This window comes from Tamandua tetradactyla, chromosome 1 (assembly GCF_023851605.1).
Source record: "Tamandua tetradactyla isolate mTamTet1 chromosome 1, mTamTet1.pri, whole genome shotgun sequence".
NCBI classification, from domain to species: domain Eukaryota; kingdom Metazoa; phylum Chordata; class Mammalia; order Pilosa; family Myrmecophagidae; genus Tamandua; species Tamandua tetradactyla.
In genome coordinates, this window is record NC_135327.1 from 185,333,230 (window position 1) to 185,346,337 (window position 13,108).

The following is a 13,108-nucleotide window of genomic DNA, read 5'->3' on the forward strand; positions in this document are numbered from 1 at the left end:
AGGTTGGGAATCTTAGGAGCCATCTTAGAATTCAGCCTACCACAAACACATCTGTATTGGGCCAGTGCAGGGGAAGTTGGGATCTGAAGGACAATAAATGGAGTGCTTTACCTACATTTCTTGATAATTGTGGTACTCTTCTTTTTCTCTCTTGTTTGAGCTCAAGTTCTTTCTCTAATCCTTGATGTGAAATATGTATTATTTCACATATATATATTAACTCACTTGTTAAGGCAAGTGAATATGGATAATTGGTCATAAAGGGCAGATAGCCTCAAAAACACTGATTATTAGCAGCGGCCCCCTACCTGACCTCCTATGTCTTTTAATACTTGGCACTTAAAGATAATGTGCTTTGGTTCTATGTTTTCTCCCCCTAAATTTCCCCCAATTCACCTTTTCAAAAGGAAATTTATTTTATTTCTGAGTTTATTCAGTTTTGTGCTAATATGTCCAATGTTTTTCGTGAAAATAGAATTTCTTTTTTTTTATAGCATATAGGCTCATATCTGATACTGTATAGAAAATGAGATTGTTTAGATTTGGTCTTTTTTGTTGTGTGATCTTGTTACAGCAAGTGCTGATGTCCAGATATTAGCCCACAACCCTTGAAATGGAGAGTCTATGACTGTGGTACTGTTTTGAATCTTGGAGTCTAAGCTCAGAGATTATTCATGTAGATACAAATACAGAGAGAATTATAACTTCTGAACTCTCTGTTCCTGGTCACAGCTGTTCAGTCCCTGTTTAAGGACAGGTTACAGAAAGACAAGGTCAAATCCATGTTTACAGTGTGAAAATTTACTCTGAATATGGTATCACTACCAAGGGATCTGAAACTCAGCCAGGAACCGAACAAAGTCATCAGCTGAGAAGCAGGATGTCTCTCTGGGATTGCTGTGAAAATACCACCCTTCCCAGCCATGCTGACTGTTCCCCAGGGTCTGTTGATGGTGGCAGCAATAGTGGAATTTTCCATTGACCTGGGAATGGAAATGGAATCCTTGTAGTCTGCAATTTTGGGGAGTGGATCAGAAAACTCAAGAGGTCATCATATCACTTCATAGTCCTGAGTCTGGCTTTCTAACAGTTTCTCCTGTAGTGCTGATCATGGTTGACTTAAGTTCATTTCCACTTTTCCAGAGCAGCTGTTGGCTTCACTATTTCAGTGTTGCCTGAGTCCTGGTAAGGCAGGTTGGCCTGTGTTTTGCCACTTTCCTCAGTGCCTTCTACTGCATGAAGATCATGAACTTTGAATACCCTGTGTACTTGTGGCTGAAGAAGAGGACTTGGAACCTGAGTCTCTGGTGACTTCTGAGGTACTCCATAATGAATTTTTCCATTATAATCCATTTTAGCCTAAAGCTCAACAATCCATCCCTAGGAAACAGCAGTATCCTATATTCCCTTTCAAGTTGGCATTTATTTGTATGTACTTAAGCTCAATTCAGGAAATTGGTTGCCTTTCATGTTGTTTTTTGTTTTCTCTGGAATGCTGATTGTCTGTTTTTATTGACATCATAGGAAGATGAGGGTACATACAACTGATAGGAGGGATGCTCAAGCCAAGGCTCACCTCACTGACATGAAGACTTTGGGCTGCTTCTTAATACTTTACATAGTTTATGTTGTGGCCAGACCTTTCTCCATCAACGCCAAGTCTTCTCCCCTAATCTAAATGCTATCTTCATCTCCAAGACAGTCATGGCTGCTTATTCTTTTCTTCACTCTATCATATTGATCATGAGGAATCCTAGGGTGAAACAGACTTGTCAGAGAATCTTCTGGAATATAGTGTGTACTTGCAGATCCTAAGACCTGTGATCTGGGAAGAAAGGTCTGGTCAGGATACTTCTTGAAGACACTTTTTTTGATAGTTCTCTCTACCAAAAACTTCGAAAAAAAAGCTTTCACATTTAAAAAATTTTCCTTTTTTTTTAATTTTTGGCATGTGCAGGCTCTGGGAACCAAACCCAGGTCTCCCACATGGCAGGCGAGAATTCTACCACTGAGTATCCTTACACCATCAAATTTTCCTTTTTTGACACTAAATTGAATAATGGGCAACAGGAAATAAAGAATTAAAGTCTGCGCTATTTCTTTGTTGGCATTTCAAGGTACATTATTTTACTATATTACAGCAATCAAGGCTGGGGCTTTATGTTTGATAAAAGAGGTATTATATTCTCTTTATATAAAGCAAATAATTTAGTCTCCATTTCACACATATAACTTGTGTTTTTCCTGTTATAGGACACAAAAATTAGAAATAATTAATATAGTGATCATTAATTTTTATGATATTTCACCATTCTATTAAGGTTGGTCATTTTAGACAAGCTTTTAAACAATAATTATCAAATAAATCAATTTTCTATTTCTCTACTGTACTAATTGTATCTTAGTTATCTGATTGAAAAACAAAAACAAAGGAAAATGCCTCCTTTATTTCTGGAAGTTTCTTTGTGCCCTAGATTTTGCCTTTTGGGTTATAAATCCATTGGCTGCCATGTTCTGTATTGAGCACCAATGCCCAGGATTGGAGTGAGGCAAGGAGGAAGAGTGAGGAGCACTTGTTTTTGCTCTCGGTAAGTAACCAGGAGAGCCCTGCTTTCTGATGAGCCCAAGTCTTATGCTCTTTGACCAGTTAACTAACCTATCTACTATGGTCTCTCCACTGCCTGAAGTCAGAGTTTTAGAGTACCATATCTTTGAGCCTGATGGAGATCATTTAGAAGAGAAAATCCGTGGAAGCAGAAACTGCATCTGTTTTTCTTTCATCCTATGTCCCTGTTGCCTAGAACATGGCCTGGCACATAATAAACAGTAACTATTTTCTAAGTGATTGATTAACTGCATTAACTAATCTTACAACTCCTTTATATTATAAAGAAACTGAGGTCCAGAGAGGGGCAGTACATGTGCAGGTTTGCACAGAGAGCCTGTGGCAGTGCTGGAACTAGACCTTGGCTTCCTGACTCATGGTCAGTGTACTTTCCTTCAAAACCAGCTTCCTTTCTAAACAGCTAGCTTTGCCCCTCTGTCCTTTGAATCCCATCCTTCTATTTACTCATTTTCCTATCCTTCTCAGCCTTGTTTGAGCACATTTTCTTTGTTCCATTTCCAGGGGCTCTGGGATCTAAAGGACAATATTGGTGTACTTAATTTATTTTTCACTTTCAGTAATCTGTTCTAATACCTATCTTCTCCTCCCTCAAAGCCATGAATTAAGGTTCAGAGTAGGCACATATAGATGTTAGTCATCATGTAGGGGGAAAAGGTTGTGCTGGTGTCACTGTGAGTTGTGTAAGATCAAGTAAAACCTTTTGTGTACAGCATTCTTTTAAAATAGAAAGATTCTTCTTCTTATGTTTTCAGTTGTAGGATAAATTTCCTTTATGTCATCCTTATTTTTATACAGATGTCTTTGTGATCAATTGTTGTATTAATGATAATAATATACCTAATATTTATACTGGGCTTTATATTTTACCAGGCATTTTTATATAGTCTTTTATTTCATTGATTTTCATTACAGCTCTATGAGTTAGCAATTTTATCTCTATTTTGTAAGTTGGATAGCTCAGGCTGGAGTGTTTTGCTCAAGACTTTCAACTAATAATTGATACAAGTGGAACAGTCCCAGATTTTTTGACCCAAAGTCTTGTCCTCCTTCCAATAAACTATAGGTACCTCATTGCTCATATTTGTAAGATTAGCCTGTAATGTCCAAATTTGTATTTTTAAACAGAATAATCAACTAATTATTGAAATCATATATTGGTGGGATGCCAAGATCCAGAATCATAACAGATTGAGGTTTCTGTGACCTGCTTTACTTGGGGACAGAATTTTGCATTTTCCACTCACCTTTTGTGTTTGGATTTCCTTCATTTTCTATACATGGTTTAGCTCATGATGGGTGTGAAACTACTTTGTGTTTTATCCGAAGAAACAAATTTGGAGGAAAATTTATGCTCTTGAATTGATTCCTAGGTAATTAAATCTTTTGTAGTTTGCATTCTTAGAGCAGCAGCTGCATCTGTACACGTGTATTGTGTGTAGATATTAATAGCCTTTCTATCATGTGATGTAGTTTAGGGGAAATTTAAAATAATAAAAAGGTGATATGTTAGCATGAATAAAAAAGATTCCAACAGTATAGAAAAGTAGAAAATGAATAGTAACATTTTGCCATTTCATTCTTTGTTATTTGTCCCCTGCCCAGATATAGTATTTTGTTGTATGTTTTAGTATTTCTAGTGGTTACTTTCACAACGCTAATCAATAATTATGCCTTTCTATCTTAGTTCATCAACTTTGAGCTGTAACTTTAGAATATCATTCGTCAAGGTTTGGAGATTATCTCAACCCCAAATCCATTCCCCTCTTCCAAATTTGCTTAGTTTCATTTTATTTGTTATTCTTTTAGTGATTCATTTTATTACTTTAAGTAATATGTTTTCAACTCTACATTTTGATTTATAACTTATGACAGTATGTGCTGGTTTGAAACTGTTATGTACCCCAGAAAAGCCATATTCTTCTAATCCAGTCTTGTGAGGGTAGACTTATTGTTGAGTGGGACCTTTTGATTAGATGAAGATGTGACTCCACCCATTCAAGGTGGGTCTTAATCCTTTTACTGGAGCCCTGTACGAAGAGAATAAAAGGTAGAAAAACCTAAGGAGAGCTCAGGGCTGACACAGAGGGCAGAGAAATGAAACCAACAGACTTTTGGAGATGCAGAAGAAGGCACCCTGGGAGGTGCCAGAAGCTGAGACAACTGCTTGAAACCAGAATCTGGGAGAGAAGGACAACAGATGTCTCCATGAGCCTTCCCATGGGACAGAGAAACCCAGACACAATTGGCCTTTCTTGAAGGTATCCTCTTGTTGATGCCTTAATTTGGACATTTTCATGGCCTTAGAGCTGTAAATTTGTAACTAATAAATTCCCTTTGTAAAAGGTAATCCATTTCTAGTATATTGTATTCTGGTAGCTTTAGCAAATGGAAAATCAGTGTCTACAGAGTCCTAATTATATAAAAGAGAGAAATTAAGGGTTCAGTTTTCCTGCACTTCTCCCACACCCCAACGTTTTTCACCTATTTTGTCAGTTAGAGTTTTTTTTTTTGTGAACAATATAGTTCAACTTTATGTAACTTAATGAGAAAATAAAGTCATTGGAAAGGAATTATCTCAAAGAGCCTGAAGACTGGAGAATCAATCTCAGAATAAGGATGGGCACTGAGGAGGTTACAAAACTGAGAGCACAACCAGGGTAACAAGGCGGTAATCAATGCTGGCACTACTACTCACATTTATGGGGTCAGAATTGCATCCGTGATGCTACTGCTTCTCTGTGAATGTGTCTCTGAGTCATATCTGAAATCTCCAGAATGCTGATTGACAGTCTTTGGTTGACTGACTCTAGGTCTACACAAAATGTCCTGGCTGACAGGCCCTGGGTAAGGACATGTTCGAGTCACCTTTGGCTTTTGAAATACATATTTTTGAACTAGGTGAGATAAAATACTCCAACTTAAACAGCAGAATGGAATACAGTTTAAGGTGAATTAATGAGTCAGCTCAAGAAACTCTCTCAGAAGGAATAAAGAGATAGAAAAGTAAAGCAATATGGCACATAGAAATAATAGGATAATTATCAGTAAAATAAGAGTTCCACAGGAGAGGGAAAAATGAACAAAAGAGATGAAATATCTGAAGAATTAATAACCAAGAATTACACAGAGTTAAAGGAAGAGGATATAAACCTCAGATAGAAAGGGCTCAAAGTGTGCCAAACAAAACAAATAAGGAGAAAAAGAAAACCCCCACAGTTGAACACATAAAAGAGAAATTTAAGAATATCAAAGACAATAGAAAATTTTATGAAACTTTCACAGAGAAATAGTAGGTCAAGGATAAGACTGACACTTTGCAGCTGAATACAGAAGAAAATATTTTGTTATTACATGTGAAAATCTTTCTCTAACAGTTTCTGTTTGAAGTGATGAAAAGTTTGGGCAATGGAACTTCCGGAGAAGATGGCGGCTTAGTAAGACGCGCGGGTCTTAGTTCCTCCTCCAGAAAAGCAACTAAAGAAACAGAAACAATACGAAACAGCTCCCGGAGTCACGACAGAGACCAAAAAGACAGCGTACCCCATTCTGGAACAGCTGAACGGGCAGGGAGAATCTGCTGCGGTGAGCTACCCGAGGGGCGCGCGTTTTCCCGGCCGGGGCGGCTGGCGACTGGGGTCCCCTCCACGCACGTGGCTCACCAGCCTGACTGGGAACGTTGGATAGCGGGGCCCTCCCGTCACGCTTGGCGTTTCGGGCCAGCTGGGCAATTAGGACCGGCACTCTCCCAAGCCGCGGCGGCCAGCGACCCCCACCTCCACGCGCGGTTTCCCGGGCCGACTGCGGTGCAGACAGACAAGCGCCACGAGCGCCACCTACTGGGCAGGAAAAGAAAGACAGAGCCCAGAGATTTCACAGAAAAAGCTTTCAACCAGCTGCGTAACACACCCAGGGAAATCTGATCAAATGCCCAGACACCAGCAGAAAATAATGGATGACGCTCGGAAAATTGAAGACATGGCCCACTCAAAGGAACAAACCAATAGTTCAAATGAGATACAGGAGCTGAGACAACTAATGCTGAATATACGAACAGAAATGGAAAAATTCTTCAAAAACCAAATCAATAAATTGAGGGAGGACATGAAGAAGACATGGGCTGAACAAAAAGAAGAAATAGAAAATCTGAAAAAACAAATCACAGAACTTATGGGAGTGAAGGACAAAGAAGAAAAAATGGAAAAAACAATGGATACCTACAATGGTAGATCTAAAGAGGCAGAAGCTACAATTGGTGAACTGGAGGATGGAACATCTGAATCCCAAAAAGAAACAGAAACTATAGGGAAAAGAATGGAAAAACTTGAGCAGGGGATCAGGGAACTGAATGACAATATGAAGCGCACAAATATACGTGTTGTGGGTGTCCCAGAAGGAGAAGAGAAGGGAAAAGGAGGAGAAAAACTAATGGAAGAAATTATCACTGAAAATTTCCCAACTCTTATGAAAGACCTAAATTTGCAGATCCAAGAAGTGCAGCGCACCCCAAAGAGAATAGACCCAAATAGGCGTTCTCCAAGACACTTACTAGTTAGAATGTCAGAGGTCAAAGAGAAAGAGAGGATCTTGAAAGCAGCAAGAGAAAAACAATCTGTCACATACAAGGGAAACCCAATAAGACTATGTGTAGATTTCTCAGCAGAAACCATGGAAGCTAGAAGACAGTGGGATGATATATTTAAATTACTAAAAGAGAAAAACTGCCAACCAAGACTCCTATATCCAGCAAAATTGTCCTTCAAAAATGAAGGAGAAATTAAAACATTTATAGACAAAAAGTCACTGAGAGAATTTGTGACCAAGAGACCAGCTCTGCAAGAAATACTAAAGGGAGCACTAGAGTCAGATACGAAAAGACAGAAGAGAGAGGTATGGAGTAAAGTGTAGAAAGAAGGAAAATCAGATATTATATATATAATACAAAAGCCAAAATGGTAGAGGAAAATATTATCCAAACAGTAATAATACTAAAAGTTAATGAACTGAATTTCCCAATCAAAAGACATAGAATGGCAGAATGGATTACGACCCAGCAATACCACTGCTAAGTATCTACTCAAGGGACTTAAGGGCAAAGACACAGACGGACATTTGCACACCAGTGTTTATAGCAGCATTATCTACAATTGCAAAGAGATGGAAACAGCCAAAATGTTCATCAACAGACGAGTGGCTAAACAAACTGTGGCGTATACCTACGATGGAATATTATGCAGCTTTAAGACAGACTAAACTTATGAAGCATGTAATAACATGGATGGACCTAGAGAACATTATGCTGAGTGAGTCTAGCCCAAAACTAAAGGACAAATACTGTAAGGTCCCACTGATGTGAACCGACATTTGAGAATCAGCTTGGAATATATCATTGGTAACAGAGACCAGCAGGAGTTAGAAACAGGGTAAGATAATGGGTAATTGGAGCTGAAGGGATACAGACTGTGCAACAGGACTAGATACAAAAACTCAAAAATGGACAGCACAATAATACCTAAGTGTAATGTAACTATGTTGGAACACTGAATGAAGCTGCACCTGAAATATGGTTTTTTGTTTGTTTGTGTGTTTGTATCTTTTGTTTTTGTTTTTTTTCTTTTTCCTTTATATATATATATATATATATTATTAGTATTATTATTTTAATTCTCTTCTCTATATTAACATTTTATATTTTTTTCTGCTGTTTTGCTAGTTCTTTTCCTAAATCGATGCAAATGTACTAAGAAATGATGATCATACATCTATGTGATGATACTAAGAATTACTGAGTGCATTTGTAGAATGGAATGATTTCTAAATGTTGTGTTAATTTCTTTTCTTTTTTTTGATTAATAAAAAAATTAAAAAAAAAAAAAAAAAAAAAAAAGAAAAGTTTGGGCAATGGATGTTGGGGAGGGTAGCACAATAGTGGGAATGTAACCAATATCACTGAGTTGCACATTTGAAAGTGATTAAAATGGGAAATTTCAAGTTGGACATATGTTAGTACAATAAAAAGTAAAGCAACTACTAATAACATTTTATTTTTATTTGCAAATAGCACTGAGAAGAAAAGTCCAGAAATATTTTTCTAGCTAGCAACATATTTCATCTAGATAATAAACAGGGAATAAATCATTAGAATGTCAGTAAAGTCACGGTAGGTTGAGAATCATAATGTTCATGAGCAAATTCTTAAATGTTTTAACAATCGAAGAAAATCTTGACACTCTAAATAGTTTCGAAATTGTGTGATACTCTCATAACTGGTTAGAGCCATCCATGTTGCATGTACCTAAAGATGATTCTGGGAAAAAGAAAGTACCTACTACAAATAACTGCTAGTGCCATAAAATTTGTTAGAATGAGGCAAAAGAAATAATAGGAATATAAACAATAAGCATATAGATTAAGAACCAACTAAACTATAAGGGGAAAATTTTAATTAATAAGAAAACCTTAGAAATATATGAATATCTTAAGAAAAATTTGAAAATTTTGCTGAGGTGGGTAGTTTCAAGAACCTGTACACTCTGCAGAATATTGACTTATTGGTGAAACTGGGTGAAGATTAAATAGTTGTGAAGACATTCTTCCTGTGTTTAAAAAGAAAGTGTCTTGTTAGATAAGACTACATACTCCAATTTTGGTTTTTTTATTGTAGTGAATCTGATCTCTAGGAAATAAATGCTCTCAAAGATCTGTATCTTGAAAGAAGAATTAAAAGTCCCAGTTTAAAGTCTGTGAAAGATCAGTTGATTCTGAATGTAAAGGCCAGTAGAGATGGAACTTTCTAGAATTTTTATTAGAATTGTCTGGTAACAAAGATGCATAGGTTTTTAGTAGTTTTCTCCAAGATGTCCCTGTTTTTCCCAGAAACTCTGTTATGCTTTGTACACAATTTTTCAAAATGTGAAGTTTTATAAGAGTGTATATATCACTTTATAGCAGAAACCTGTATACCTCATATGTTTGTCATGAAGATTAAATGAATTAGTATATGTAAAGTGCTCAGAAGAGTGCCTAGAAAAAGTAATAGCTATAAATCTTTACCCTTAATATTATCATCATACTACTCTTTGGGAAAAATAATTTTAAATATTTGTAGTGGTGAAGAATAATAGAAAGATAAATAAAATAGGGTAGAAATTCAGATAAATATTCAAATTGGGATATGATAAATGTAGTCTTTTTTTCAAAAGGATTATTCAGTAAATGGGTGCTGAAACAAAGTGGCTAACTGTTTAGGATACGGTAAACTTAGATCTTTATCTCATATTGTACTATGTACTAAATTTGAGATAAAGAATAAAATAAAAAAACCATGAAGGGCTACAAGAAATAATAGATAAGTATTTTAAAATCCTGGGGTGTGGAAAGAATTTCTAAGAATGAAGAGTATACAAATCAGGTGTGAAAATTATACAAATATTATTTAAATATTTAATTCCATAAAATGTAAAACTTGTGTATGTCAAAAATATCACACAGTATTTACAGAATACTAATTATATAATTTTTATACAATATAAAATTTTAAATGGCATATAAATTTAGGTGACTTTGGATAAGCCAATTGTAACAAATATAACCAGGAAAATTAGTTATTATTTTTAATCATTGCAAAATTATAAAGAAAAAAATCAGAATATCCTGTTAGAGAAATGAGAAAGGACTTGAAGGCAATTATAAATGAAGCAATATAAATGGTTGATAAGCGTACTTTTTTTCCCTCACTAGTCATAAAAAGTGACTTAAAACTGAAAGAAGATGCCATTTCATGTGCTTATCCAGTCAGGAGAGATTAAAAAAAAGTAAAACAGTAATACTATGATCAAGGGTACAGGGACAAAGATACTCTCATATGCTTTATATATATATACATATATATATATATATATATACATATATATATATATATATATATATATGTGTATATATATTGTATTTTGTACATTGGGTCACATTTCATTATTTTTCCGTGTAAGTATCCTGTTAATGCTGCACCATTTGTTGAATTTTTGCTTGTTTGTTTGTTTTTTGGGATGTGCATGGACCAGGAATCGAACCCAGGTCTCCCGCATGGCAAGCAAGAATTCTACCACTGAACTACGTTTGCACCCCCGCTCTATATATTTTTTGATATAACAATTACATTTTTTGTAAATGTGCTTAAAAAAAGAAATGTATAAAGTTGTTTGTACAAAGATACACAATGCTATTTCTAAAACCTACTATTTGAAAGCATTCTAAATGCCAAAATGAATAAAATTGATAAAATAAATGATGGGTAGAGAGCAGAATTTTTCATTTGAAAAATTCAAGCTGAAAATTTAGTTTACTCTGGCTTTGGACTAAGGAATAGAGTGAAAAAGTTATAAAGATATGGAAGAAATCAATGAAATCGAAAATAAAAATAAAACTGGTAGGCCTCTTGTGCTGGATATTTTTCCTTTGCTCTTTTGGATGCATTTTTCGCATTCTCCATCCAACTCTGTGTTTTGTTAGCTGTGTAGACTGTATAATCTGGACTCCTTTGCCCTCTGGCTTCTAATTGGGTTCTCCCAAAAGGAGAAGTGGCAGGGTGTGCTGGTTTGAAGGGTGTGTGTACCCTAGAAAAGCCAGGTTTTAATCAAAATCCAGTTTTGTAAAGACGGAATCATCACTATTCAATACTGTTTGTTGGAATCTGTAACTAGATCATTTCCCTGGAGATATAACTCAATCAAGAGTAGTTGTTAAACTGGGTTAGGTGGAGATGTGTCTCCACCCATTTGTTGGTCTTGATTAGTTTATGGGAATCCTATAAGAGATGAAATATTTTGGAGAAAGAGAGAGATTCTGAGAGAGACAACGATGTAGCCACGAGAAGCAGAGAGTCCACCAGGCAGTGACCTTTGAAAGATGAAGAAGGAAAATGTCGCCCGGAGAGCTTCATGAAACAGGAAGCCAGGAGATAAAAGTTAACAGATGACCCTGTGTTCGCCATGTGCCCTTCCAGCCAAGAGAGAAACGCTGACTGTGTTCACCATATGCCTTTCCATTTGAGAGAGAAACCTTGAACTTCATCAGCCTTCTTGAATCAAGGAATCTTTCCCTGGATGCCTTTGGTTGGACATTCCTATAGACTTGCTTTAATTGGAACATTTCTGTGGCCTAAAAACTGTTAACTTGCAACTTATTAAACCCCCCTTTTTAAAAGCTGTTTTGTTTCTGGTATATTGCATTCTGAAGCTAGCAAACTAGAACACAGGGTATCAGATGACCAGGGAGAGAGAAATATATAGTCCTCTATATCTGTTTCTGCAGGGCTGGTTTGGTAGTGGCATCATGCCTCAAACTAAGGCCCCAATTCCATCAAGTGGTCACTCTGCAACAGCTATACTTCTCATTATGTTTTAGTAACGGCACTCTCCATGTGATTTTTAGGCTTTGACCTTTAAGCTTAATAATGGCTTCCCACGTATTTGGGTGTTTCACCATCCCTTGCTAATTCCTTTAATGCTGTTCAAAACTTTATAAATAATTTATTAAATTATCTTCAGTTATCTCTTTGAATGTGCTTTTTCTTTCAGACTGATATGTCAAAAGCTTGCTGTTCGAAAAGAATAAAAGTTAGAAAACCACTGGTAAGATAGATTAAGAATAAAAGAGAGGAGCTAAATATGAATGCAAAAATGCTCTTTAGATACAGAAACAGAAAATATAAAATATTAAAAAGATAAAAATGTTATTTATAACTTTATTTTAATAAATTTGAAAATTGAGGTGACACTGTAAATTCCTAGAAAAATACAGGCTGACTTTAGAAGAAATAGGAAGTTTGACTAATTATTTAAGAGAATAAATTAAAGTGGTGGTAGTTAAATTTTTTCTGCATAGAAAACAAATTTGGGGGTTTTATAGGTGACTTTTACCAAACTGTAATTTAATCTTAAACTCTTCCAGAGAATAGGAAATAAAAAAAAAGAGAACTATTTCCTAAGTTGTGCTCTGAAGCCAATATAACCTTAATATAAAAACCTGACTAAAACAAACAAGAGAGGAAAATTGTAGACCTATAATTTATAAATACAGAAGTAATTGTACAAAATAAAAATTATCAAATTATTAGAAAACAGAAAGCAACAATGAATAAAAAATGCCTCATGATGAAGTTGTTTATTCCAAGAACATAAAGATATTGAATTAGTAATCAAAAAGAAAAGCCAGAAAAAAGAAAAGCCAGGACAAGATGGCTTTACTGGTGACTTCCACTAAATGTTTACAGGATTAACACTAATCTTCCAAAAACTCTTCTCCACCCCCCAAAAAAGAAGAGGAAGTAACACTTCTCAACTCATTTAATAAGGCAATATTACCCTGATACCAAACAACATAATGACATCACCAGAAAAGAAAATGACAAACTAATATTCCTTATAAATATAAATGCAAAAATGTCAACAAAATACTAGCATACTGAATCCAACAAACAAGTGGGAT

At 35.7% G+C, this 13,108-nt stretch overlaps 1 protein-coding gene across 1 annotated transcript; it reads left to right on the top strand.

The window, feature by feature from the left end:
- The first annotated feature begins 699 nt into the window (after positions 1–699).
- On the top strand, positions 700–1,815 carry TAS2R5 (taste 2 receptor member 5). The gene is given in 5 exon segments (XM_077159073.1): positions 700–986; positions 989–1,097; positions 1,100–1,422; positions 1,424–1,658; positions 1,661–1,815. Coding segments are annotated over 5 exon segments (885 nt in total). The 5' UTR covers positions 700–923.
- Positions 1,816–13,108: the final 11,293 nt, after the last annotated feature.